This window comes from Pezoporus wallicus, unplaced genomic scaffold, assembly GCF_028554395.1.
Source record: "Pezoporus wallicus isolate ANWC-B61680 ecotype Strahan unplaced genomic scaffold, APGP_CSIRO_Pwel_v1 contig_8803, whole genome shotgun sequence".
Classification (NCBI taxonomy): Eukaryota; Metazoa; Chordata; class Aves; order Psittaciformes; family Psittacidae; genus Pezoporus; species Pezoporus wallicus.
The window spans coordinates 329,506-355,058 of record NW_026635049.1 but is presented as its reverse complement, the minus strand read 5'-3'; the positions used below and the strand labels follow the sequence as shown (position 1 = coordinate 355,058).

Genomic DNA, 25,553 nt, shown 5'->3' with positions numbered 1-25,553 from the left:
GAAGAGCAGCACTCAGAAGAGAGCCAATAATCACTCCCTCGTCTAGCCTCAACACGCTAAGGCACAGCATTCTGCATGAAGATAAGCTGAGAAAGTTGGGGCTGTTCAGCCTGAAGAAGAGAAGGCTGCGTGGAGACCTCAGAGCAGCCTTCCAGTATCTGAAGGGGGGCTATAGGGATGCTGGGGGGGACTCTTCATTAGGGACTGTAGTGACAGGACAAGGGGTAATGGGTTCGAACTTAAACAGGGGAAGTTTAGATTGGATATAAGGAAGAAATTCGTTACTGTGAGGGTGGTGAGGCACTGGAATGGCTTGCCCAAGGAAGTTGTGAATACTCCATCCCTGGCAGCGTTCAAGGACAGGTTGAAGAGAGCCTTGGGTGCCATGGTTTAGTGTGAGGTGTCCCTGCCCATGGCAAGGGGGTTGGAACTGGATGATCTTAAGGTCCTTTCCAACCCCAACTATTCTATGATTCCTGGACAATTATTTCTGCTTCCTCAGATTTAAAGTAACCAGTATTTGAAAATTAGGATTGCTCTCCTTTACAACAGTTGCTTTCACAACCACCTTGTAAAAGCAATTGTTAATGCTCAGTAGGCTTTGGTAAAAGAAAACCAATGTATTACTCCTAAATGAGACAATTCCAAATCAGGAATAAACACACTTACCAGAATTCCACTGACTAGTGCCACTTCAAACATTGTAGGTCCCAGATTAAATACTAAAGCACTAAGAACAAAACTGATGCCTCTTGTTCCTCTGTCGATGGTTTTTGACAGAGCTCCGGTTTGCCTACTTAGATGGAAGGCCAAATCCAGGTTATGAAGGTGCAAAAACACATTCTTTGCTATCCTCCTGATTGAATTCTGAGCTACCTTCCCAAATACTGCATTTCTAGCTTCATTAAATAGCGCTGCTCCAGCTCTTGAGATACCATCTAAAAACGATGAAAAGTTTATGAAATTAAAATAGTTATATTTCCAAGCTCCCTTCATGCATGAAATTACATTAAGCTCATTCCTTACATATTTTCAACATTTTTAGTTCAAAGGTAATTTATACTTAACTGGTCCAAACCTTTATGTTATTTTTCATTTATAAACCATTGCACAGATTTTGAATCAGCTTCTTTTGCAGCTGGTTATATGAAAGGGCAGGATTTATAATCAAGAATCATTTCTATAAGCATTATTTCATATTTTAATTAGAATACCAAAAGCAAGGTCACAGAACATTGGAAATGGACAGCAACACATGGAGTCACTATGAAATAACCATCCCAGGTGCTTAGCAGTGCATAGTCCAAAAGCTCTGCTGTCCCATTCCCTTAATGAAGAACGTTAACACTTATTAATGGATTTGGGAATACCACTTACAGCCAATGAGAACAGCAGTTGCCACAGTTGCCACTGTACTTGGTGCATCGCTGAGATTGAGGATGTTGCCAGATACCTGGTTGAGGCTGTCTACTGCATACTTAAACATGAAGGGAACCAATATATTCATGGCCTAAAAGCATAAGAACACCAATTAGTCCATATGCATTAAAGCATCTATCTATGGAACATGGCTGTTTTTTCTGAAATTGCTCTACTGTTATATTTAGTTCTTAACCACTTAGTGCAGGTGAGATGGCTCCTGATTTCAAGCACAATGCTCTCCTATTAAGTCTTTACTCCCGGGACTGCGGGGTTAGTTTGTCTCTCTCATGGGTTCCTTTAAATATCAATTTTTATCCTAAAGAAATCGTACACTGCAAAGGCACTTAAACTGAGGCTGAGCACTCAGTACAGCAATGGCAAGACTGGAAAGGAATCAAACAGCAGACACACACACCGTGCTCCTAAATTACACTGCCATTACAGGTTGCTCTTGGCGATGCTGACAATATTCACTATGAAGAACAACTACTACTACAAAAGAAGTAACTCACCCTCATATTGCTAACACTGGGTCAACCAAGATTATGTATTGAACTAAACACGTATTAATGGATGTATTAAACCAAAGCTCTAGTGAAGCCCAAGAAAAGAAGTTAACCTATCCTTTGTCTCTTCTGACTGTTAATACTACTTTAATATTTCCATAATGCTTTCCATTTGCAACATCACTATAAATATTAACTTTATATTAACCCTAGCATTTAGCAGAGCAGCACGGACGACTTTCCATGCAGACCATATAGTCAACAAGACACTACAAACCACTTCAACATGAGCCTTCAAACAAAACACCCAAGTCCTAACTACAACCTGGACATGTCATACATCACTGGATGATTTTGAAGAGCACCAAACCCCAAATGCACCTCTTGTTAACAGTGAGGTATCGCCTACATGCAAAAAAACCAAGCTGGCTAGAGGTAAACAGACCAACTTCAGGACTTGCACAATTGCAGCATGAGAAAATACTAAAAACCTTCCAGAAAACACACAATTCTTAAGTCTTGTTAATGCTCCATTGTTAGATCCCTCATTTGTACCAACAAGAAAAAAAATTAACATCAAATGTCATCTAATTAATAGAATTAATTCAAACAGCTTTTGACAATGAAGATATCAACATAGAGTATTCCAGGCTTCTAGCAGCTGAACAAGTACGTTAAGATCTACAATCCTGTACCATGGCAGATGTTAAAATACTTCACAGTGAGCTCACTTTGCTTCAAGTTGAGGGTTTTTCTCAGTATTTGGGGAAAAAATTATGGGTAGATGGCAAATTATTTCACATGAGAAGAAACAAAAAACCAAACCAGATTGACACAGATATTTCAGCTCTCTCCACCAAATGTTTTGTATACCCACTTAGATCCTGATTGTATTTAGGGACATCTGTCAGAGCTGAAAGCCCAGTGAAAGAACTGCAAATTAATGGGATAAAACTAGGTCTCAAGCAAGAAGCGTGTAAAGTCTTTCATAACTTCAGTCCAAATTCAAGCTGGAAGACAGGCTTTTAGCAAGGATAACAACTATACCAGTATCAGATACTCCCAGTGTTACAAATTACTGTAAGTAGTGGAAGACTTCATTCACCAAGAGGAGAAACTGGGGTTTTGACAATACTTCCTTCAATTACAGTTAAATAATTAATATGTAATTATAATTATTTTAAAATGTTACATTTAAACAGTTTTAGGCAAAAGTCTTAAATACGAATGAGGAAGCAATCCAGTTTCTCCTCTTCCTTTCAGCATCTCCCCTGTGAAATAACTAAGCAGGAAAAAACCCCAACCAAATACTACCGAATTTTCAGCACAGCATAATCTAGACAGCTCCCGAGAGAAGCCAGATGAGATCTGAGAGCATCTAGGCAAGATCATTACTGGTTTGTGACTGGAAAAAGGAGAACAGCTGAAAGATCAGGTCCTACTTCAACTACATCCTTCTGACATTTCTCCAGTGCAAGCCTGAGCCGTTCAGCAACAGCTCCCTTTTAATAGATTGGAACTGTGGAAATCTCCATTAAGAAAAAAAGACCTGCGGTTAGCATTATCTGCAGAAAGCCAACAAACACCATCAAAGCAGCAGTACACAATAATGTTTGATAACTTCAATTATACACAGCAGACAAACAGGTTACTGCCATTACATGCTTAAACCTTAAGCATAAAGCCCCACAAGGAACTGAGCATGCATTAACAGAGATTCTGAATCTTTACAATAGCAAAATTCAACTCCCTTCCTTCTCCAGTACAATCAAAGCCCCTCTGCTTTCCCTTCAGAGTTACTGAAATTCAATTTTGGGGTGGCATTTTGTTCTTAATAAAGACAAATACACTAAGCACGTGTGTTAGGGTGGTGACCAACATGACACAGTGCAGGTTTTCCTGGGAGACGCTACTCAGTAGAAAATCACAGTATTGTCATGCAGATTGTCTTGATTTGCTGCAGGTTCTCACAAATCCCTCTGCAGGGGTTTTACTCCTCAGCAGACCATGCTACACTACAGGTAGTTCAGAAATAGAACTACACATAGATTTTAAAGTCCATTTAAAGAAGAGAGATGTATTCTTTAAGATGCAGCTCTCCACTTGCAATTAATTTAACCAGTTTTGCAGAAATGTCTTCTTTTACATCAACATAATTCTACCCAATAGAGTTTTAAATGAAATTTAAAGCCTGGTCTCAGGTTATAGTTGTTCTGACTCCTGGAGGGTAAAGCTTGAATAAGAACAAGGCAGCACAATATTGCATTTCATTAGCAATCTGCTTTCCAGTAATTTAATATTAACAAAAAGAAGAAGTTAATCTTACAAAGTTTATAGCCAGAGAGATGAGAGGCCATTATTAGAAACAGGCCTTTGCTACTCAATTTGTTAAGTCAATGAAATCACGTTCACAGGAATGGAAACAAAATCGCAGCCTTTTACATACACTTACAGCTACCTCTGCAGCAGCCTGGATTTGCTGTCAGAGAACAAAAAGCTTTAAGCACACCTAAGTACACGATGAAAAGCCACCATGCAAAACAATTGTCTTATGCAACATATACGTTTCCCTCCTCTTCCTAATGCCCAAAAGCTTGATACTTGCCATTAAAAAGACCCTTGAAACATAAATTTGTACATTTTCTATTTATAATAGTGAATTCACAGCTTATCCTTGCCTGAATTTATTGGAAAGCAAATACGCACCCAAGAAGTCATCCCAAGTCAATTGCCCACATTTAACAGCATGTTAGACTATAATGCATCATGCTTAAAGGAGTTTAAACATTTTTTTAAATGACTGCACTGTTTTAAACTGACAGTGCATCATCTCTATTCCCTTGTGGGACTACACTATGTTTATGGCACACAGTCTTATCTTTCACTGCGCTCTTCCCAGTATTTCTTGTTGATAATAAAGATGATGAATTGGTGACAGGCTGAGCCCCAACAAGATAAAATTGGTCTACACTGAGCTCTTCTTCTGCCAATAATTCAATGAGGAACGTTGACATGAAGACGACTGAATTTATCTCTGGACCAATATAAATGTACACATTCCACAACTCCATTTGTGAAAACAAATGGAAAGCTCCACCACTGGCAGAGGTAAAACTGCTAAAGAAGCTACAAAATGTGGTCCAGAAGAGGGAAGAAGCATCTGGCTTCATGCCTTCTCCACATTTAATGATGACCTGAAATGTACTTTTTCCACTAGCAGTTTCTAAAGGTTTACTGTAATTATCTAACTCCATCTGAGCCCATAAAAAAGGGCTCCCACTCTGAGATGTTCTTAACTGATCAGATAGATATCGTTATCTCTGCTCACAGGCTAAATTTGCAACACAACACTTGTGCCTTGCCTCCCTTGCCAACCAATTTCTTCTCCTAAAACTTAGAGGATTAGCAGTCAGTAGAAATGCAGAGAGTCTGAAAGATTTCTCTGGCTCATGAATAACACATGCATGGTCTGTGACCAAGAGGCCAAAAAATCATTACAGGCTGACAGAGGTGACAAGTGATTTTGTCATATTCATGTGTTTAATCCAGCTTCTCAGAAGCCCAAGCACTTTTTCTTCTTGTGCCACAGGAAGAAAAAAGAAGAAACAGAAAAGTAAAGCAGCATTTACCATACATACAGCAGTAGAGAAGACAAAAGCTGGGAGAGGGAATGTGGAGAAAGAAAAAACAGCTATGTAGGACCTGAGCAGGCTGTGAACACACAGATGATGCCTTATGTACTCCTCTCACCTGCCTTGCTGCTGCATCTTTCAGATCACACATGTCTAGATAGGCTATAAACATTTAAGGTTAAAATTTAAAGCGTGTCATAATACAATGAATCATCCAAGGAATAAAAGACCTTACTGGCCCTAGAGCAGACTCCATCCTGTCAGCAACCAGTCATAAAAAGCCATACGAACATCTCACTTTGAAGGCTAACAATACTACCAGTGGTTATGTGTAGACAGAAAGGCACCAAAATTCACAATAATTTGCTCAACGACAGGCAACTGGACCCCACAAAAGGAGTCAAGACAGATTGTAACTGCAGGCACTTCAGTAGCTGCACACAAACCAGCGTTTGTTTTGAAGCAGAACTTCACTGAACTGGAAGACTTAGAAACAAATAACTTCTCAAGCAGCAGACCAAGAGGTATGATCTCCAGCTTTCGTACGTTTGGTGGGTAAGCCAAATCAAACTGGGTGTGATTAACTCCTCATGTTTTTCCTATGACTGAGGATTTCCTAACCTGCCTCTCCTCTGTGATTCCTCTGGAGTTTTCTTCAGTAAAACTGAAGCCACCCTACAGAATCTGTGTCAGAGAGTCACCACTTGGATCTTTTCTCCTAACTGGAAACTTAACTTTATAAATACATAGGTATAAAATGTCACCAAACTCAGAGGAAAGTGTCCAAAAGGCTTATGAAAGCATTTCTTACTGGGGAAGGTGACTTGTACCAGGCATCACATAGTTCTCTATGCAAAACCTCCACGAACAAGCAGCTTTTAGGCAAAATCCATAATAAGGACTTAAGTCCTTCAGACACAGAGAAGTACATAGTGAGCAAAGAAACTGGGTCAGGACTGCAGTGAGGAGAAAGACACGCTGGCATTCTGGTGCTGACACATGTATATAGCAGAGAAACTTTAACAGACTTAAGGTTTTTTGTGTGGTCTATCACGTACATTGTAATTAACCTCCCAAGCAGTTGGAACAAAAGGGCTAATGAGGAAGCTGCACAGGATTATACACGGTCCAGACAAGCCACAGGTAAACTAACTGGATTTTCTCTAGGACAAAGTAGTTTGCTCTGGAAGAAAAGGAGATGTCCAGGGCTCAAAGCTATGACAGAAAAACTATAGCTCTGCAACAAACTGTTGCATGTCAGTGATGCCACAGTAACTACACATAGACTGAACGTGTAAGCATGAAGTAGTTGAAGAAAATTTAATCCCCAAAGGCACAGTGGGGATAGCTCAGGTGATGAGGGGTAACTTCTTAGACTGCAGTTACTCAAAAATGTTTGAGCTCTAACAAGGCTTTTCATGACTGGAACAGAGCAAAACAAAGAACTTATCCAAGGAGAGCTAGAAGACATCCCTGAATTTTTTCACCCCAGCCAGTTATAACATACACCCTGCAGAGAGCTTGCTGTGTGTTTTCCCAACCACATCCAAAACATTCCTACAAAATGCTCGTGCTTTAACAGGCACCTTCTAAAACCTGGGCAAAACTCAGCAGGTTTTCTGCTCTGCTCTGGACACTAGGGCTCCCAGGCTGCCTTATACAGAACCTGAAGTAGGGAACTTAAGAGAACACTTAAGAGAGATCCAAACATCCAGTTACTTCCCTAAAGAGCAATGAAGTGCACGGTTTCCTGACAGGGGGGAACATCTCTCTCCATCCCAGCAGAAACATAATAGCTCTGCATTATACCAAATACAGAGCTATTTCCAAGAGTCAGGCATGCTGGCCATCAATTTTGTTTTCTTTACAGCCCAGAAAGCTGCTAGAAACACTAAAAGATTTTCTAAAAGCAAGGTACAAGGCTGCCACATGCAGGACCAGATTCTGGACTCACATCCTCCATCATGTTCATTTAACTTACAAATTAGGAAAGTAGGGGAAGAGAAAAAGAAGTAAAATACTTCCAACTTATTTCAAAATTGCCTTCAGGTTATTATTATTAACATTATAATACGAGGCTTTAAAAAAAAAATGAATTAGAAGAATTTTCATATCCATCTGGTAAATACACATCACAAAACCTCAACTAGCCAAGCATATAATCAGTTATCTATTATTGTGAGGGCAACTGCACAGTGCACAAGGTGAACTGCTCCTTGCAGCTGCATTTTGAGCAGATCGTTTCACAGTGATTAATGCTTTACTTCACACAGGCATAAACAAGGGTGGAAGTTCACATGTACAGACATGCCACATCCTGCATCTTGTCACCTGCATTATCAGTAACGTCCTGAACAGCAAGCAGCACAACCCAAAATATCTACTGTAGACAGCAACAGCTAGCATCTGATAGACTGCTCACGAGAAGGAGCTGCAGACCCAAAGATTGGCCTTTCCTCTTCAGCTCACATAAATGAGCACATTTCTCTTCCAAGTACTCTTCTTTCAATACCTACATAGCAGAAATTCATTTCTTCTCTCTTCTCATAACACGGCAATGTTACTGAATGCTAGTAAGTTGCCAGTGCAAGTAGCTTAAGTGCTGAAACTCACTGATTAAGTAGTACCTACTTTAGCTTATCCCAGCAAAACACTAGTATTGGCTTTATGTTTAGTAAAAATTGCCATTAGAAAGCAACCCTGTTGAGCCATATGAAATGTGCAAAATATCTGGAGTAAATTTTGTAATCAAACACGTATTTCTTTTCTTCCAAAGCAAAAGATTTTGTGCAAAACCTCAGCATTTGCTCTTCTACGCTATTTCTAGAAGGTCTGTAAAATCTGGATACCCTCCATTAATCTGCTGAAAGCTTCCGCATGCCTATTGCTTTCCATGAACAAACAAACACTAATTATGTAGCAGGCAAGAGTATGAGATCCTTTCAAACAATGAAGTAAAGGTAAAAGCAAGCCCCCATTTCATAATCAAAAGACTCAAGAAAAATGTGAATGAAAGCATGGTTCAATATAAAAATAAATTATACAGCTTGTTTCACATTGGGACATCAGAGGAGTCCCTGAAACAACAGAAATTCCACTGTCATCCCACAGAGAAATACCAAGAGAAGACTGGAGCTCAAATCCCCTTTTCCATAGCACAGCAAGAGTTATGAGTAGATACCACCAGATTGCTCAAGTTCAGAGTAGAGAATAAGCATACAGCCTTGAAGAAATGCAGTTTGACACATCCAGCACCATGCAAGAAAAGATCTGTAAGCAACCTCTAACTCACATCTCCCATAACTTATGATGTAAATTACTAAATGGCAATGGAAAATCCTGAACTAATGTGAGCAATGGAAATGAAAATTGTGCTTGTCATCATCATCTTCCTAACCACACACATGCATACTACCTGGACTTGTGCAAAGCACTCAACACTGTCCCACACGACATCCTTGTCTCTAAATTGGAGAGACATCAATTTAATGGATGGACCACTCGGTGGATAAAGAACTGGCTGGATGGGCGCACACAAAGAGTTGTGGTCAATGGCTCAATGTCCGGATGGAGACCAGTAACGAGTGGTGTCCCTCAGGGATCGGTGTTGGGACCGGTCTTGTTCAACACCTTTGTCACTGACACGGACAGTGGGATTGAGTGGGCCCTCAGCAAGTTTGCCGATGACACCAAGCTGTGTGGTTCGGTTGATAGGCTGGAGGGAAGGAATGCCATCCAGAGGGACCTCGACACGCTTGTGAGGTGGGCTGATGCCAACCTCATGAAGTTTAACCATGACAAGTGCAAGGTCCTACACCTGGGTCGGAGCAATCCCAGGCACAGCTCCAGGTTGGGCAGAGAAGAGATTCAGAGCAGCCCTGCGGAGAAGGACTTGGGGGTGTTGGTTGATGAGAAAATGAACATGAGCCGGCTTCAGTGTGTGCTTGCAGCCCAGAAAGCAACCGTATCCTGGGCTGCATCAAAAGGAGCGTGACCAGAGGTCGAAGGAGGTGATCCTGCCCCTCTACTCTGCTCTCGTGAGACCTCACTTGGAGCACTGTGTGCAGTTCTGGTGTCCTCTACATAAAAAGGACATGGAGCTGTTGGAACAAGTCCAGAGGAGGCCACGAGGATGATCAGGGGCTGGAGCACCTCCTGTATGAAGATAGGCTGAGAAAGTTGGGGCTGTTCAGCCTGGAGAAGAGAAGGCTGCGTGGAGACCTCATAGCAGCCTTCCAGTATCTGAAGGGGGTCTATAGGGATGCTGGGGAGGGACTCTTCATTAGGGACTGTAGTGACAGGACAAGGGGTAATGGGTTAAAACAAACAGGGAAGTTCAGATTGGATAGAAGGAGGAAATTCTTTAGTGTGAGGGTGGTGAGGCACGGGAATGGGTTGCCCAAGGAAGTTGTGAATGCTCCATCCCTGGCAGTGTTCAAGGCCAGGTTGGACAGAGCCTTGGGTGACATGGCTTAATGTGAGGTGTCCCTGCCCATGGCGGGTGGGTTGGCACTGGATGATCTTAAGGTTCTTTTCAACCCTAACTATTCTGTGATTCTATATCACATGCATACGCACCCCCTTAAAATACCCAAGCTATTATTTCCAATACTATGTGCTCCTCACACAGGAAACAAACATCTTAAGACTATAACCCCCTTAAATAATAATAGAGAAATTGTTCCTTGTACAAACTCCAGATGAACAGTAACTATCACAGTACAGTCAAGTATCGGTACTTACCTTTGCACTTGCTAAAAACCCTAGGGATATGGCAACTCTGGCTCGCAGGTCTGGTCTGTCTTTGGGCCACACATAAGACAACATCGCTCTGATGATCTTTTTGGCATCTATCTCTTTCAGCTATAGGAAAGAACAAAGGCACTGTATCATAAAGAGACCCAAGGAAGCAAACTAAGTATAAATAAGAATAAATAAATAAAAAAAAGTATAAATAAAAATGAATTTAATACATTTGGATCACTTCTGTATTTTACTGGAGAGGCAACAGACACTTCATATTTGAGACTAGGACTGCAGACTGAAATTTCAAGTTGTCAGTTTTTAGGTAATAAATCCTTGACACACTGCTAAAACAGATGAATTGCTCTTAATTCACATGTCCTCAAGAGTGCAAGTGTAGCTAGCTGTAAGTGGAATATGGAGAAAGCCACAATTCACCATAGCTTAAGTACTTCACAGAACAAATAAACTGGTCCTTCTTTTTTATCTTCTCGGGATTTGGTACAAAATGGCTTGGTATTTCTTGTTTGGAAGCTGTTTTAACATAGCACAGAAAAAATGCAAGGAAGAAATGCAAAATGTAAAGTTAATGAAGTAACAAAAAGCCAAGGAATGAAAGAACTCTGAAAGGTCTACAATAAACAGTAGTATGAAGAACATTCATGAGTTACAACAGAATACAGTATAAACCACCAGCATTTTAGCAACTCAAAATCTGAAACAGAGCAGCTATGCTAAAGTATAAATTCAACTGAATATGCATTTCAACTCTGATTAGTTGGTTGCAAATTTAAGCATTTCCAACAATTCCCTTCACAGTTTTTTGGTCATCTTATCTTCTTTGCTGAGAAGTGAGAAATACTCTTATTTTGCCCATGTTTTCTAGGGCATACAGTCTTCAGTGGGTGCCCAATGAAGCTATAACTGCCAGCAAGAAAACTATTATAGTGGCCTTAACTCAGCTTTCAACATCACAACCTGATTTAACAGACTGGGCCCTGAAGGTGGATAACCAGGCTTCGTAAGGCAGATGATGTAAATGGCCACACATCAGCTTAACTGATTATGCTCATTTTTAATGAATTCAAGCAGGTTCTTCTCCAAACCTCAAATTTTGCTCTAAACAAGACTACAGCTCAGTTAGCAAGGCTTTTTGAGAAATACTGCGGTTTTTGGTTTGAGCTTTTTTTTGGGGGGTTGTGTTTTGGGATTGTTTTGGTTTGGTGGTAATTTTGGTTGTATTTTTTACAGGAATACAAGTTATTTTACAGATGGACAGATGCCTGTATCACTTACCTGTGCGATGCACTCCACTAAAGTCCCAAGCTACATATACTAACTAGCTAAAGCCTAGACCATGCTACCAAATCAAGAAGAACAGCATATGCAGTCACACACAGAACAAGTATCAACAACTCATTTTTCTCTGCTGATTACCCTGGGGTGAACTTGACAGACAGGAAGGTTATCTAAAGCTGAAGGGAGGGCAGCAAATAGCAGCTAATCTCTCAATTTCAGGCAATATTTTGTAGTCAGGAGTGGAAACAAAATGTTAGTCCACACCTTTTAAAGATGACTTATCATTACAGAAGCTTGTCAAAAGGGGCAGTTTTAATGTTTCCCTCACTTTAATGTGTACTTTAAATGCTCCCTCCTTGACTTTGAGGATAAACCAATTCAAAATAGAAATTCTATGTTAAGGTCCAGGGTGAATGAGCAAGAAAGGAGTGCCCCGTTAAAAGGTAAGATTGCTAAGGCAGCTAAGGAAGCCAATCCTATACAGGTAAGCTTTTTATAGCACCAGAAAACTCATCTCAGTGTTTCTAGTCATAGCTTCAAAGAAAACCAAAGGGTAAGAGATACTGCATTTTGTCAGCAACTGCAAATGTATTGGAGCATTACACAGTATAAGCACATTTCAAACGACCTTTAAAAAATGGATATATGGAAGATCTGTATGTGAAGACAGAATGCAAAACTGCTTCTGTTGCATCCTACCCATTCAGGAGATGGAGTATCTGCTGCAGCACATACATAAATCTTTCCATCTGAGCCAAGGATATGCATAAATAGCAGTTCAAACATTTGGAAAATATCTTTGATCACCACTTACAGGAAGTTAAAAAGAGGTATCACTTTAACACAAAAGATACTAGAGCAGCCAGAGCAATTCTAATTATACATTGCTATTGGCTAGTCAGACTTTGCACAGAAAAGCTATTAAAAAGAACAAAATCCATGGGCTGCATACACGCAATCTATTTCCTTTCCTTCATGGGTCTGAACAGTGACAGAAGTAAATCCATTCAGAGAAAGAAGTTAGAAGGCAGCCACTCATTTGCCAAAGGCCTTACAAAGGAACAAGGAGAAATATCAAAGGAGACGCAAAACGCACACATATTACATCAAAGTTTACCATGAAATAAATGTTACCATTGCACTGAAACATGAATTGAAAATGGTTTAAATATGCAAGTGGCAACATTAAGAATTAAAATGAGCAATCTGTTTAATGGACTCAGGGTCTGTTTTGATTCTCTGCTTATACAATAAAGTTAAGAAAGGGTGCATTTCTTTTATGTCCCTTTAAACGGCAGCAATGTTTCTGGGGAAGGGAGAGGGTGTTTCCACCATCTGGACACATTATTTTTCAGCTAGATCACACTAGCTCACTATCTGACCACACAGTGACCTATCTAACAATCTATGATTCTATGATTCTATGTAGCAAGACACCGAGGTTAGGAAGGAGGTAGGATTCTTTCTTTCAGTTGCCTTATCAGCTTAAATAAATGTCAAACTAGGCCTGAATTTTCCTTCCAAACTTTGGGAAAGAAATACAGAGTCTTTTTTCTTCATACTATGCATCCCTCCATAGAAGGCAAGCAATGACTAGCAAACTAAATAGCAACTGAGTGAATTGGTGGTAGGGGAAGGCTAATTACCGGGGTGCCATCATGACTATCAGTCTTTCCATAAGCAAGCAAAATACGTCTGCTTAGCAGCAAGTCAGACACCACAGTTTTTGTACACAGAATAGACAGGAATAAAAGTAAGACACAAAAAACCCCAAAGGTGGTAAAGAACGGCAATGGTTTCAGTTTCAGCATTCAGCACATCAGCCACCGCTGGAAGTAAAAATTACGTTGTAAAACAACAGATGTGTCAGCTTCTCCCATAGTTACTTGAAGATTAAGTTCCTTTTATTTTTGCTGAGGACCTCTTTGCTTTTGCACCCAATGTTCCTCTTTAGTTTTTCCACTCTTCACACATTTTACCTCTTCTACAGCTAGCCCTTGCTGCTTTCTCCTGGACAACAGCTGATACTTGTTTAGTTACACAACAGCCTTAACTAACAGCATCCTATATTAACTACATTATAGCTCCATTTATTGGAATAAAAGAGTCAGGAGATTGGCTTATACAGGAATAGCTGCAAGCAATGGGTGAACACAGAATGCCACGGAATATTTACACTCCCTAGCAGGCTAAAAAAATACCAGCTGGCATCAAAATTTCTGGCTAACATATTCCTAGTGAGTTCTAACGCTAAGGAACATCCACTGCTCCTTAACGTTACCAGTGTTTTGGCAAACACAACCTTTCATTTCCTTCCCAACCCAAGAAAACCCTGAAATGTAAATTTGTGAATGATGCCAAGCTGCAGACCTTTGAAAAGTAGAAACTAAAGAAATTAATGTAATCCCTATGATGATTAAATAGATCTGTCCTGGCAGCTGCCCATCACATATTAGGTTTAGTTGAAAAATGTCTGCATTTCAGGAAATAGCTGTTTAAAGAAAAGAACAAATAGCCCCTTGAGGTATTTTTGAAGATAGGTCAGTTGTGAAACTGTGAAATGGACCTGCAGATGAATTCTGTGAGGGCGAGTTTGTTCTAGGGATATACAAAAATCTTTTCCACGGAGCTCTGAAAAATGAAGGGTTTTTTTGACAGCAAATGGGAATTATTCAGCTGATCAACATTCCCAAGTGATCAGAAATTCTAGTAGGAAAATAAACCCCGAAGAACCAACAAATGCGTGATCACCAAAGTGACAACACAGGGGATAATGCTCTCCTCCCACTTACAGGACAACTACAATCCATAATAATTCTATTCCATAACATACATAATTAGAGGACACTCTACCAGCTTTACAGCCTGTTTTGCCTAGATCTTTGAAAGAGCCTATACATGTTGCAAGGAGGGTCTTAAAATTAGCCTGACATTAATGTTACATGCAGAGCCAGCAGTACTATTAGCAGCCTTCCAGTATCTGAAGGGGGCCTATAGGGATGCTGGGGAGGGACTCTTCATTTGGGACTGTAGTGATAGGACAAGGGGTAACGGGTTAAAACTTAAACAGGGGAAGTTTAGATTGGATATAAGGAAGAAATTCTTTTCTGTGAGGGTGGTGAGGCACTGGAATGGGTTGCCCAGGGAGGTTGTGAATGCTCCATCCCTGGTGGTGTTCAAGACCAGGTTGGACGAGGCCTTGGGTGATTATGGTTTAGTGTGAGGTGTCCCTGCCCATGGCAGGGGGGTTGGAACTGGATGATCTTAAGGTCCTTTCCAACCCTAACTATTCTATGATTCTATAAGATGTCAGATTATTCTGTTTCCCTTTGTGCCTTGTGCAGAAAAGACCACAGATGTTGGCTAAACCAAGCTGGCTACACTTTAGGTTATGAAATTATCTTACTACCAAAGCATAAATTTTAGTAGCATCTCTCCTGACCTCTACCTGTAGCACAAACAGGTTTGAATTCAATGAAGGGAAATCCTAGGTTTATCTCTTCAGTTTCTTTACAAATGAGGTTTTAAGAAAGACATTATCAGAACAGTTAAGCATGAGCAAACCTGTGCTGAAAGACCTCATTCTGCACCAAATTTCAGTTGGTCATCAACATGGTCTTCACTAGATTTAGGAAGATCCCACACGAGTTTGAACAAGTTATAATCATCACACTGAATGATTCTGTGTGACACATCAGAAATAACTTTGCACAGGAAGTGAGAAAATGAAAGTTACATAAACCCAAGAGCTTTGATTTTGCAATTTTAATCATGCAAAGTTTATATTGTGTTGTTTTAACCAAAAGCTTGCCTCATTTTGTCACTTTAATCATTTGGTCTAATAAAAGATACTGCTGCTCCTTACATACCTACCATACTTAACATGCACTTCCTGAATATAAATGCAGCCAAACCACATCAGATGCATAAACATCAAATCCAAGTAAAAATACATGCAGTTTAATTACTTCCCTCCCTCTTCAAATGCAATTTTACCAAATGATGCACTACCTGGTATCCACAAGCTAATTTCTGCTACCCTGAGTGTCAAGTCACAGGGACGTATCAGTCACAAACAAGAAGAAGAAACCACAATAGCTTACAATGGAACATACTTCCCATGACAAAAAGTCCGACAAAACGCAGGCCAAATGCAGTGGAGTGTGTGACACGAAGACTGTGTTCACTGAAGCACTTGAACAGTTGTTACAAGCATTCAGTGATTTAAGAGCTAGCAAACCAACATCAACAATTAAGTAGCATTTACTTATCTACCAATACAGTTTTTACCAAGTTGTCGCTTGGGGTCATCAGCTTTTTTGGGGAGGGGGAAGAAGCTGATCACATTTTTTACTTAAAAAGCAATGCTAATTAAGGAAAATTAAGCAAGATTTTACCCCTTCCTTTGGGTCTGTATGAAGGCCTCCACCTGCATGACCATGCCAACATGTTCTCTTTTCTATCAGCTGCCACCTCGGGAGGATCTGTGTGAAAATGAAAAGTCAATTTGCAAGAATGTCAGGAAACATGCATGTAAAAGCCAACAGAAAGAAGAACTACAGGTCTGGTTTGCCTCCCTCATCCTCCAACTGTATTAACTTGCTTTAACAAAAGATACTACCTCTCTCTAAAAACCTCACGTTACTTAAGGAAACAATAGCATGAAAGGGACTATAAATCTAGCAGTATAGTAAAGACCATGTTCCAAGCAGCCAGGAGGTGAAGATGATGGAGCCTTAGGTGTCCTTTTAACTGGAATAGTTAAAAACTGAAAAGTGGACTAAAAAACATTAAGAAATTGAAGTTGTGGAGGATAACTGTACTCTCACACACTAATGTATAAAGTGGAATACATTGAAGCAGTAATAATGTACATAGAGTGACAAGGTTCCCTGCTAAATAAATACATAGGAAACTTCTAAATTTATTAATGCATGTACATGTACTAAATAATAACAACTCACTAGCACTAGGCATTTGTCCAAGTTCAATTTTGAAGTGCCTGTCACAAACAATGGACGTGGTAAAGCTTTTCAAGAGTCTGCATTTTGTTTAAGAGATCTGCTGCATGTTTACAATCTCCAGGTTCAAGTGATGTAAAAGCTCTTTAAGAATTCCTTACGTGGATGGTTTGACAGCAGACCTCAGGGCTTCCCAAATTTAAATTTCACTGTCTATGTTTTAAGGAAAAACTTTATAAAAACCAAAGTAGATTTCACACTTTGAAGTCCCAATGACCCTCAAATGATTTTTAGCTGCTTGAGACAGTCTGATGAGTGGTTATTTATTAAAATTAGAAACCCCAAAACAACAAATCCCAAGACAAACACATTTCCCAGCTTCATTCAAGCAAAGGGTGTTACTGAGAAATATGTCATAATTATTCCATGAACAGTAAAAATTGCAGCTTCCTTGTTTACATGATGTTATGGCAAGCAGACTTCCCAGGAATAAGAGCCTGACATCCCGACATTCGAAATGGTAAGAATAAATTTCCATGGTTTCTTGATATTCCACAACCTAAGCAGTTGGGGAGTTTCTAAGCAGAACTTTGAAGTAATAAAGCCCTAGAAGGAAAACACAGCTTTCTGTGCATTGGTACTTTCTATTCCTGCCAACACGAATTGAAGTATCAATACACAAACCCTACCTTTTTAAGAACTGTTCTTTGTAAGTTACTGTGTTATCATCAGTTTCTAGAGATTCAAAGAGACTTCTTGAGGAGACTGCAACACTGAAGCCTCTAACAAAAGGTATCTCCTTTTCTAGAGGCAGACACAACTTGCCATTTAAACTGCTGCACTTCAACACTGTAAATACTGAAGTAAATGAACTACCCAGCAAACTAAAGTGAAAAATGCTCCAAGGGCTTGAGTTTCCTCTGACCTGCAAGAAGGAAGAAAACCAATTTATACCTACCTCTGAAGCCTCTAATAATGGCCTTGAATAATCTCCCCCCAGGCTGTGCCACGATCTTTGCTTGCAGATTGGTGGAACCTATAGAACAAAAAGGGGGGGGGGGGGGGGGGGGGGGGGGGGAGTGAAAACGGAGCTGTGCAGAACATGCACTTCACATTCAGAGAATATTCATCTAGCTTATGTAAACAAGCAGAACATGAAAACAGGGCAGATGGCTTTGTTCCTTAACAAGTGACCACAGAAAAAGAAAACTAGTGGGGAGCAGCTGTAAAATAAATTACATTCAACCATTAAAAATGGCAGTGACAATGAACCTTCCTCTTCCCTGAATCCCCACTCCCATCTGGCTTTGTTTCTTTTGTACCACGAAAGCACCAAGTTGTCCCTTTCTTCTCATTTCAATTTCCTCCCAGGTTGGCTTCTGATTTGTTTCAACTATTCTTTCACTCCGTTTTTCATTATAAATTGTTATTCTTATGCTTATAGGTTCTGCCATTTCCAATTGCTCTTTGCTCAGCTCATGCCATGCTTGTCTCACAGACCACAAGACTAATCAAAGCTGCAGCTCCTCGCTGGAAAGCACTGGACTACCAGAGATTACAGCGTGCCTGACTACAGGTTTTAGGCAAGCAAGCCATAAGACACCCAATATTCACATACCCATCAATGCATCTTTAATAGATACCCTGCTAGGCACCAGCTGCATGATGCTTTACATTTTACACTGAAAACAATTACATTTCCCTAAGAGTTTCAAAAGACCATTCATTTTCCTCACATGGACTAGCTGGAAGTGTTTCCCCAGTGGCAAAACAGGGGCCTCTCCCTCGGTTGGCAATGACGGTGCCACATCATCTTTGACACATTCGATATTACATCTTTCACTGCCCTGCTGCAATATTAACCACACACCTCACGCTATATAAAAATCATTACCACAGAGCAAAATCGTGGAAGAACTGCTCATCAGCCCAAGGCAAAGAACAGGTATCATAAAAAGGGTATTTTTAGCCTTGTCAGGCAGCAGCACTGTCGTATTTTATACCCTGCCTTAACCATTCCTTTGCTCCTGTCCTAAGATACTTACCGTAAGCTATCATTTAGTCAGTCATTTTTAAGAAAATTAAGATTGCTCCCCCACAAGTTGCCACATGGGACGTGCTTATTTCAAGTATTTCCATTATATGACATTACATACAAAGAAATGCTTCCAAGACCTGGGTTAAATGCAGGAGCTGCAGTTATAAAGCTCTTCATTGTAGAAACACTCATAATTTTACAGGTTCGTGTCCACCTACATGGACATCCATCCAATCTACATTCTCCATATGAACAGCAACGATTTCATCAACAGAAAACATAATGGAAAAAGAGAAGGACTTCAAGATGCCTCAGCACATCTCAAGTTAATGCAAACCAATGCACTCCTTATAAAGGCATGGTTATTTGGGATAAAAGTTCCCATCAACATGGAAGAAGAGGAGACACTCCTGCCATGGCATCTGGGCAGTACCTAGAATCCAACACCCAGCTAAGCTGTACAACCAACACAAAAGGCAGCAGAGTTTGTAACTCAGCAGTCACCTCAACACAACTCCACCTGCTTCACCAGTCAGAGGCCATTCAGACAAATGGGTTAAACTATGACAATTCAGAATTTATAGTGGAGACATGATCCAGGGCAAGAGGCTTAATACCAGCAAGTCCTACATCCACACCAATGAGACTGAGCTCCTGTCTCCTACAATCTAGAGCACAGTTGGTACACTGAAACCCCCAGCATCCTTACACCAGCATTTATACTTCCTCAAACACGTGATGCTGATAAAAGACCATTAAGACAAGTGAAGAGTTTAGGGGCTGATGAATCACTGCTCACAACTATGCTTTGGTTTCTCTTAAGACAACACATTTGCAACCTCTCCAGAGCAGGACCATTCTCTCCTGCTTGGCCTCACAAGAGAAAGAATCTTGAGTACTGTAAGAACTGAAAACCAGATATTTAACTCTTTATTCCTAGCAGATAAGAGCACACAGCAGATGCTCCAACAGCTATTGGAAAGAAGCTAATTACTGTTTTAGAGTGTACTCCTAGGACATCATAAAAATATTTTACTAATAATTCATATCCTTTGACCCCAAAGTCTTAAAGTTCTCTTCTGGCTGATGCATGCAATAAATAACATCACAGCAATAACTTCAAGTGAAACACCAGCAGATCTAATCTCAATGACTACAGTAGATAGCCTACTTACTTGACTGAAGCTATAAACTGTCATGGGGTTAAGAGATGAATACAGTAAAAAGATTACAAAATTTGCATAAGGTACACAGGAAATCTTGTTCCTATTTTAAGTCTTGAGCCTGGAATACTGGAAGTCTCAATCCTCTCCCAAGCTCCTGCCTGAAAACCAAGTCTTGGCAAAGAAATAAAGAATTAAACAAGGTGAACAATTTATTTCACTGATATGTATCTGGCCAGCATAGTAGTATTAGTGAAGCTGCCCAAATGAGTGGGACCACTCTCCACACATTCCTCACTACAACTCATTCTCAAGAGATTTAAGACTACAAAGGAAAGGCATACCTGAACCTTATAGCAACAGATAAAAGTAGCAGGTTATTGCTTTAAAGGAACAGGAGCAAGTCCTGCTTCTTTCTAAATTGAAGAAATTATGCAGGGAACTTTAATTCTGGCATTTCCTAACTTCTGAATGCCTGACTCTGCACCATTATGTTCTTTTAATGTATTTTTGGATATGATTCTAAAGGATGAAACAGATGTCTAGTACTGATTGCACATAAAAGTCATATTGCTGAAATGTCATGACTGTTGGTAGTAGTTTAAATACTATAAATGCAAACAAACAACAGGGTTTAAACACATTTGCACAAGGTCAAATCTACACTTAGAAGCTTCTCTCTGGAGTATGTTACATGCTGTTCCAGACATAATCTAATGGGGATGTTTGGGGTTTTTTAAGTGTAACAGAAAAGAGAACTGAAGGTAGGATTCAAGTACCTGTGCACTATTCAAGTCCCACCTAATTCTGCTGAGTTTGCAAGGCAAAAAAAGAGAAGCTGAATAGGAAAGAGCAGAAGAAGAGAGAAAAGGTGAAAATATTCTGGTATAAATGTAGACTACACTGTCACCACTATGAACAATATAAACTTAACTGCAGTTAGGTTTAACAATGGCCAAAATGCAATTGCTCTGTACACATACCTGGAGCAAACAATACCAAGAAAGTTAACAAGATGATACCCCCCCCCCCCCCCCGCCCAACTCCCATTTTACCAATATACCCTCACATTTCACCTGTTTTGGTAAAATACATCTCAATGGCAGAACAGAAAACCCATGCAGTATGACAGTAGGCACCCCAGTGTACTCCACAGCACCCCTTCTACAGGGAGTGCTGCTCATCCTGTGCCCTCCTGGTATTCCCCAGATGACTTTCAGATCAAGTTCCCGTATTCCCATCTGTTCCTTTTCATTATATATCCTTCCTCATGACAATTTTCAGTATTACTAGACATCCATTGTATAGACAGACATATGGGATTGCTGATCTGCTCAGCAGCAATACTTCCCCTACCTCTATAAAGGGATTTTGGTAATTCAAGGAGCACAGAAAGCACATATCTGTCAGCAAAGAAACTGCTGATTAATAGTTCCCATGCATCAAGATGTTCAACTGCACCATCAAAGTCTAGAGAAAAGAATTTAGCAATGCACACAGACATGTGAAATGACAGCTGGACAATAAACATCAGTGTTAAGTTCCCAGAACAGACCTGGCTTCAGGTAAACTTAAAAAAGCTAAACATGAAGAAATGTAAGGAAAATACCCCAAACGTCCCTTACAACCACTTCAGAGCAAGGGGTATTACTAAATTATGCAGAAGAACACATGCTTTATCACGTCATGTGGCAGCTGGAAGAGCAAGATAATGCAAGGGGAAAAGAAGTATCTTCTACTTTTTACCGTTACACTTGCAGTAACATACAAAGCCACACTTTCAAAACAGCTTACAGTTCTGAAAGAATCCCCTCAGTGTATTTATTGTCTTCTACAGATTCCTACTAAAATAATTATCCTTAAAGGCTGTTGGACCTTTTCAGTCAAATGCTGTTTTCCTTCCACTGACGTTTTAGGTCAGAGCTTGCCATTGCTTTTATTTTGGATGTGGGCAAAACTGTTCTACAAAATAATCCTAAGCTTCCTAAGAAAGAAACACCACCTTCCAGAGCTTACCAAGCAGGCCACATTCAACATGTCCATTCTCTCCACTGGGATAATTTCACTAGAGCTTTTTCTTTCCTTTAACCACATTTTTTCCTCACAAGTTAGGCTACGGCTATCATGTTTACCACTCTGAGCTGTAAAAACACAACCCGACTGACACAAACCTCTGCTATTTGTGTAGTTACATCAATAAAAGCACAACTGGGGTTGTACAGTTGATTTTACTCACAAAAGTGATTTCGCTACAGCAAGGAGAAGCACCATGTTGCCAGTATAACGGTGTCACATCAGGTGTGCTCTCCCAGGAATGCCTTATTTAGGAACCGTTCAGGGAAGATGTGCCATTAAAGTCACTATCTGGATTTCACATGTGGTTGGGTCCTGCCAGTCTCCCATCCCAAGTGATGGGAGGGCTGGATCACAGGCATTTATTTCACATTTACTGCCCTTGGTTATATTCAACAACCTAATGCAAAATCTAACCCATATTTGATACCTAGAATATAGCAATAAAGGTAATGTAAGAGCTTTCCTGCACACTAAAGTATACCAAGACATGTCAGCACACAGCAGCCTGCAGGCTTTCACAGAACACATGCCATAAAACACTCCTTTCATTAAACCTTATTTCCAGATGACTGTGCAGGACGCAAGCTTAGGACCCCAGCAAGTAAATTTAAGTGGTTTTAAATGCAAACCCAGGTGGGTTTCTTCAATTTTTAACACATAGAAAAGCTTTCAGAATAAGCCCATTAAAAAATATTTACAGCTCGCACCATCATGTGCGATAACCATAGCAAAATAATCAGATAACTGAAGCTAAAATAGGATGCACATGCTCCCAGAAGAGGTTTTAAATGCTGAATGACCTGATTTATAAGAATCAATGGCTAATCTCTCCGAAATACGACCTGCTGAAGTGCCTCACCAGCTTCTGACAGTCACTTCTGTTGGTGCAGGCACAGGATTTACTGAGCTAGCTGAAAAATGAGAAGGAAAACTGAAATCACAGGACAGAGCATTTTCCTGTCAGCAAATTTAGTTAAATGTCAGCAAATTCAGTTAAATGTTAAGAAAATCATGTCAGATTTGTAAAGGCATTACAACAAAAAACTCCAGAACACTGAGCTTGAGCCTCCTGCTAGATAAGAATCAATTTGCACAACACACTTATGTAAAACACGCTGTTTGTCATAATGTGGAGCTTGAAGCGGAAGTGAATTCAAAATCAGCAAACTGTCAAAAAAAACCCAGAATGAATAACTGACCACTTTCTATCACAGAAATGCCTAGAAAATAAAAGGCCAAAGAGATGAAGACTTGCACATATATACACACACACACTACAGACACAGCCTTAACTTTCTAGCTCAGAAAATCTAGTGCAAATCAACAGTCAGCAACATGTGGCAATTCAAACTTTTCAGCAAGAATTTGCATTTCTCACATGAAAACAATAATACTCAAACAGAAAATGGAATGATAATTAATACTCCTACACATTACCATGACAACATTGCTATTTGTTCACTGACATCCAAAATACACCCCCAGGAACACCGGGCAACACTGAGTACCCAGACACATTTCATCACATCCAAATACCAGGGAAAAAAATGTTAAAGAAACTTCAACTCTCAGCTTGTCTTGCACAAGTTTCAGAAGAAAACCCCCCAAATCACTATTTCAGCCCTCATACATATATATCTCATCTACTAAGTAACATGAATTTGACTGCAGTCCATGACAGAATTCTGCCTGTCAAGGGCAACTAATCAAGGCAGGTGACAATGAAGAGCTGCCCATGAACAGTGCTACTCCGAGGGAAGAAGGTAAGAAAAAAGCTTATTACCAAACAGAAATAGTGTCTGCGAGCCCATGGGAAGTTCATTCTTGATCTTCGAGATACATTTCCTTCACACACTTTGAAAACTACACATGAATTATTCAAAGCTGGACTTATGTGTTCTCAATTCTTGTAACAAAAGCAATCATTCACTGGAACACGTTACTCTTACACCGCTGACAGAAAGAACTCCAATTCCCATTTCCTTTCCCTACGTAACAGCAGAATTCGCTGTCAGAAGTTATCCTCGACACAAACGTTCAGCACCATCCAAGGGCACTCTTTCTAAGCCTTATCCGCACAACGATGATCCGACGCCCGGACGCGCCGTTCAGAGACAGAGCGGCCACCTGAGGAAGGTTCAGCCTGCAGCTGCCTCAACTTGCCCACGACTTCACCGCTCTCGAACAAAACCCTCCTCATACACTGACACCGGAGCCCCACGCCAGCCCCCTGTCCCTTGGCAAGAGGCCCCGTCACCAGGAGCCAGGCACCGGAGAGCGGGAGCTGAAACGGGGCACGCCAGGACGGCACAGGCCGCCCCGCCGGGCTGCGGGGGGGGAACCCCGCGGGCCCAAGGCCGCTCCACAGCGCTCCCCCCCCCCGCCCTCGGCCGTGGCCCGCCGCCCGTACTTACCTGGCGGCTCCGCGGGGCCGCTCGGGGCCGCTGCCGGCCGTTCGCCGCCAGCCACCCGTGCGCGCAGGCGGCGGCCGCCGCCGGAGAACGTAGCAGGGCGAGGGCGAGCAGCCGCCGCTTATGGCAAGCAGCCGCCGCCAGGCTCCACGGAGCCCCCAGCAGCGCCATCTTCGGCGGGGCGCGGAGGAGAGGATTGTGGGACGGCGGCGGACTCGCTGGGAGGAGCCCGGGGCGAGGCGAGGCGGGGCCGCGCTGAGGAGAGGGCGGGCTCGTCGCCATGACAGCGCCCGGCTCCGCTCCGGCCGGCCGCCGGGGCCAAGCTCCCGACCTGGGGAGCCTTCACCCCGCCGCCGCCCGCTGCCTCCTGCGGCCTCGGCAGCGCGGCTCGCCGTGTCTGCCGGTGCGCAGGGGCGAGGCGGGAGCGCGCCGAGGCTGCCCTCAGCTCCGCCATGGCGCCCTGAGGGGGTCGGGCCCTTTGGCAAGCCCATCCCCAGCCGTCCCCTCCTCGGTAGGGGTTTTTGCCCTGGCTACAAATAAAGACATTGCTTTTGAGAAACCGGACTGTTGAAGCGCGGGGGTGCTAAAGCGCAAACCACGCAATAGCAGAGCATCGCTTGTATTGGAGAGCAGCTCCATTAACCCCTGGTGAGGCTGCATCTGGAGCACTGTTTCCAGTGCTGGGCCCCTCAGTACAACTGGAGAGGGTCTAGTAGAGACTACAAGGAGGACCAGGGGTCCGGAGCATCTCTCTTAGGAGGAGAGACTGCAGGAGCTGGGCCTGTTTAGAGAAGAGAAGACTGAGAGGGGATCTCATTAATGCACATAAGTATCTCCCTCTCTGGAGATGTTGAAAACCTGCCTGGACGTGTTCCTGTGTAACCTGCTCCAGGTGGCTCTTCCAACCGTAACAATTGCGTGAATACAATGGTACGTTATAAAGTCTCTCTTCTTCAGTAGGGTGCTTCTTCCCATCTGCCACTTTCTCCACACACAGCTGGACACCAGTGCTGCTGTCAGACAAGAAGGGGTTCCCAACCTGGCACACGTCCCTCTCAGCGGGTTTTGGGGAACCCACATAGTGGCTGTTCCAGCGGGTTTCCAGGGCTCAGGCGCAGGCAGGCCTCAGCCCGCAGAGCCATGAGGACAAGCTGTGATGATCCTGACGGCACATGGCACCACACGTCTCCACACAGACCTAATTCTGCGTTCCACACCCTTCCTGGGATTAAGCTCTGAGCTACCTGGGAGAACTCCTTTGGCTACCACAGCCCGCAGCTCAGCCATGGGTCCTTTGAGGCC

General features: G+C 41.7%; 1 protein-coding gene across 3 annotated transcripts in view; it reads right to left on the bottom strand.

Moving 5' to 3' along the window:
- Positions 1 to 24,455, bottom strand: part of ABCB7 (ATP binding cassette subfamily B member 7) — a 39,088-nt gene extending 14,633 nt beyond the window's left edge. Inside the window, exons 1-6 of one of the 3 annotated variants that reach the window (XM_057400536.1) lie at positions 24,255 to 24,455; positions 17,522 to 17,599; positions 16,000 to 16,086; positions 10,304 to 10,423; positions 1,378 to 1,510; positions 670 to 938 (exon numbers count right to left, since the gene is read on the bottom strand). In XM_057400536.1, coding sequence (XP_057256519.1) covers positions 670 to 938; positions 1,378 to 1,510; positions 10,304 to 10,423; positions 16,000 to 16,086; positions 17,522 to 17,599; positions 24,255 to 24,422 — 855 coding nt within the window. In that variant the 5' untranslated portion in view covers positions 24,423 to 24,455. The remainder of the gene's footprint in view (positions 1 to 669; positions 939 to 1,377; positions 1,511 to 10,303; positions 10,424 to 15,999; positions 16,087 to 17,521; positions 17,600 to 24,254) is intronic. The other 2 variants (XM_057400546.1, XM_057400555.1) reach the window with 2 other exon arrangements.
- Between the last annotated feature and the right edge of the window lie 1,098 nt (positions 24,456 to 25,553).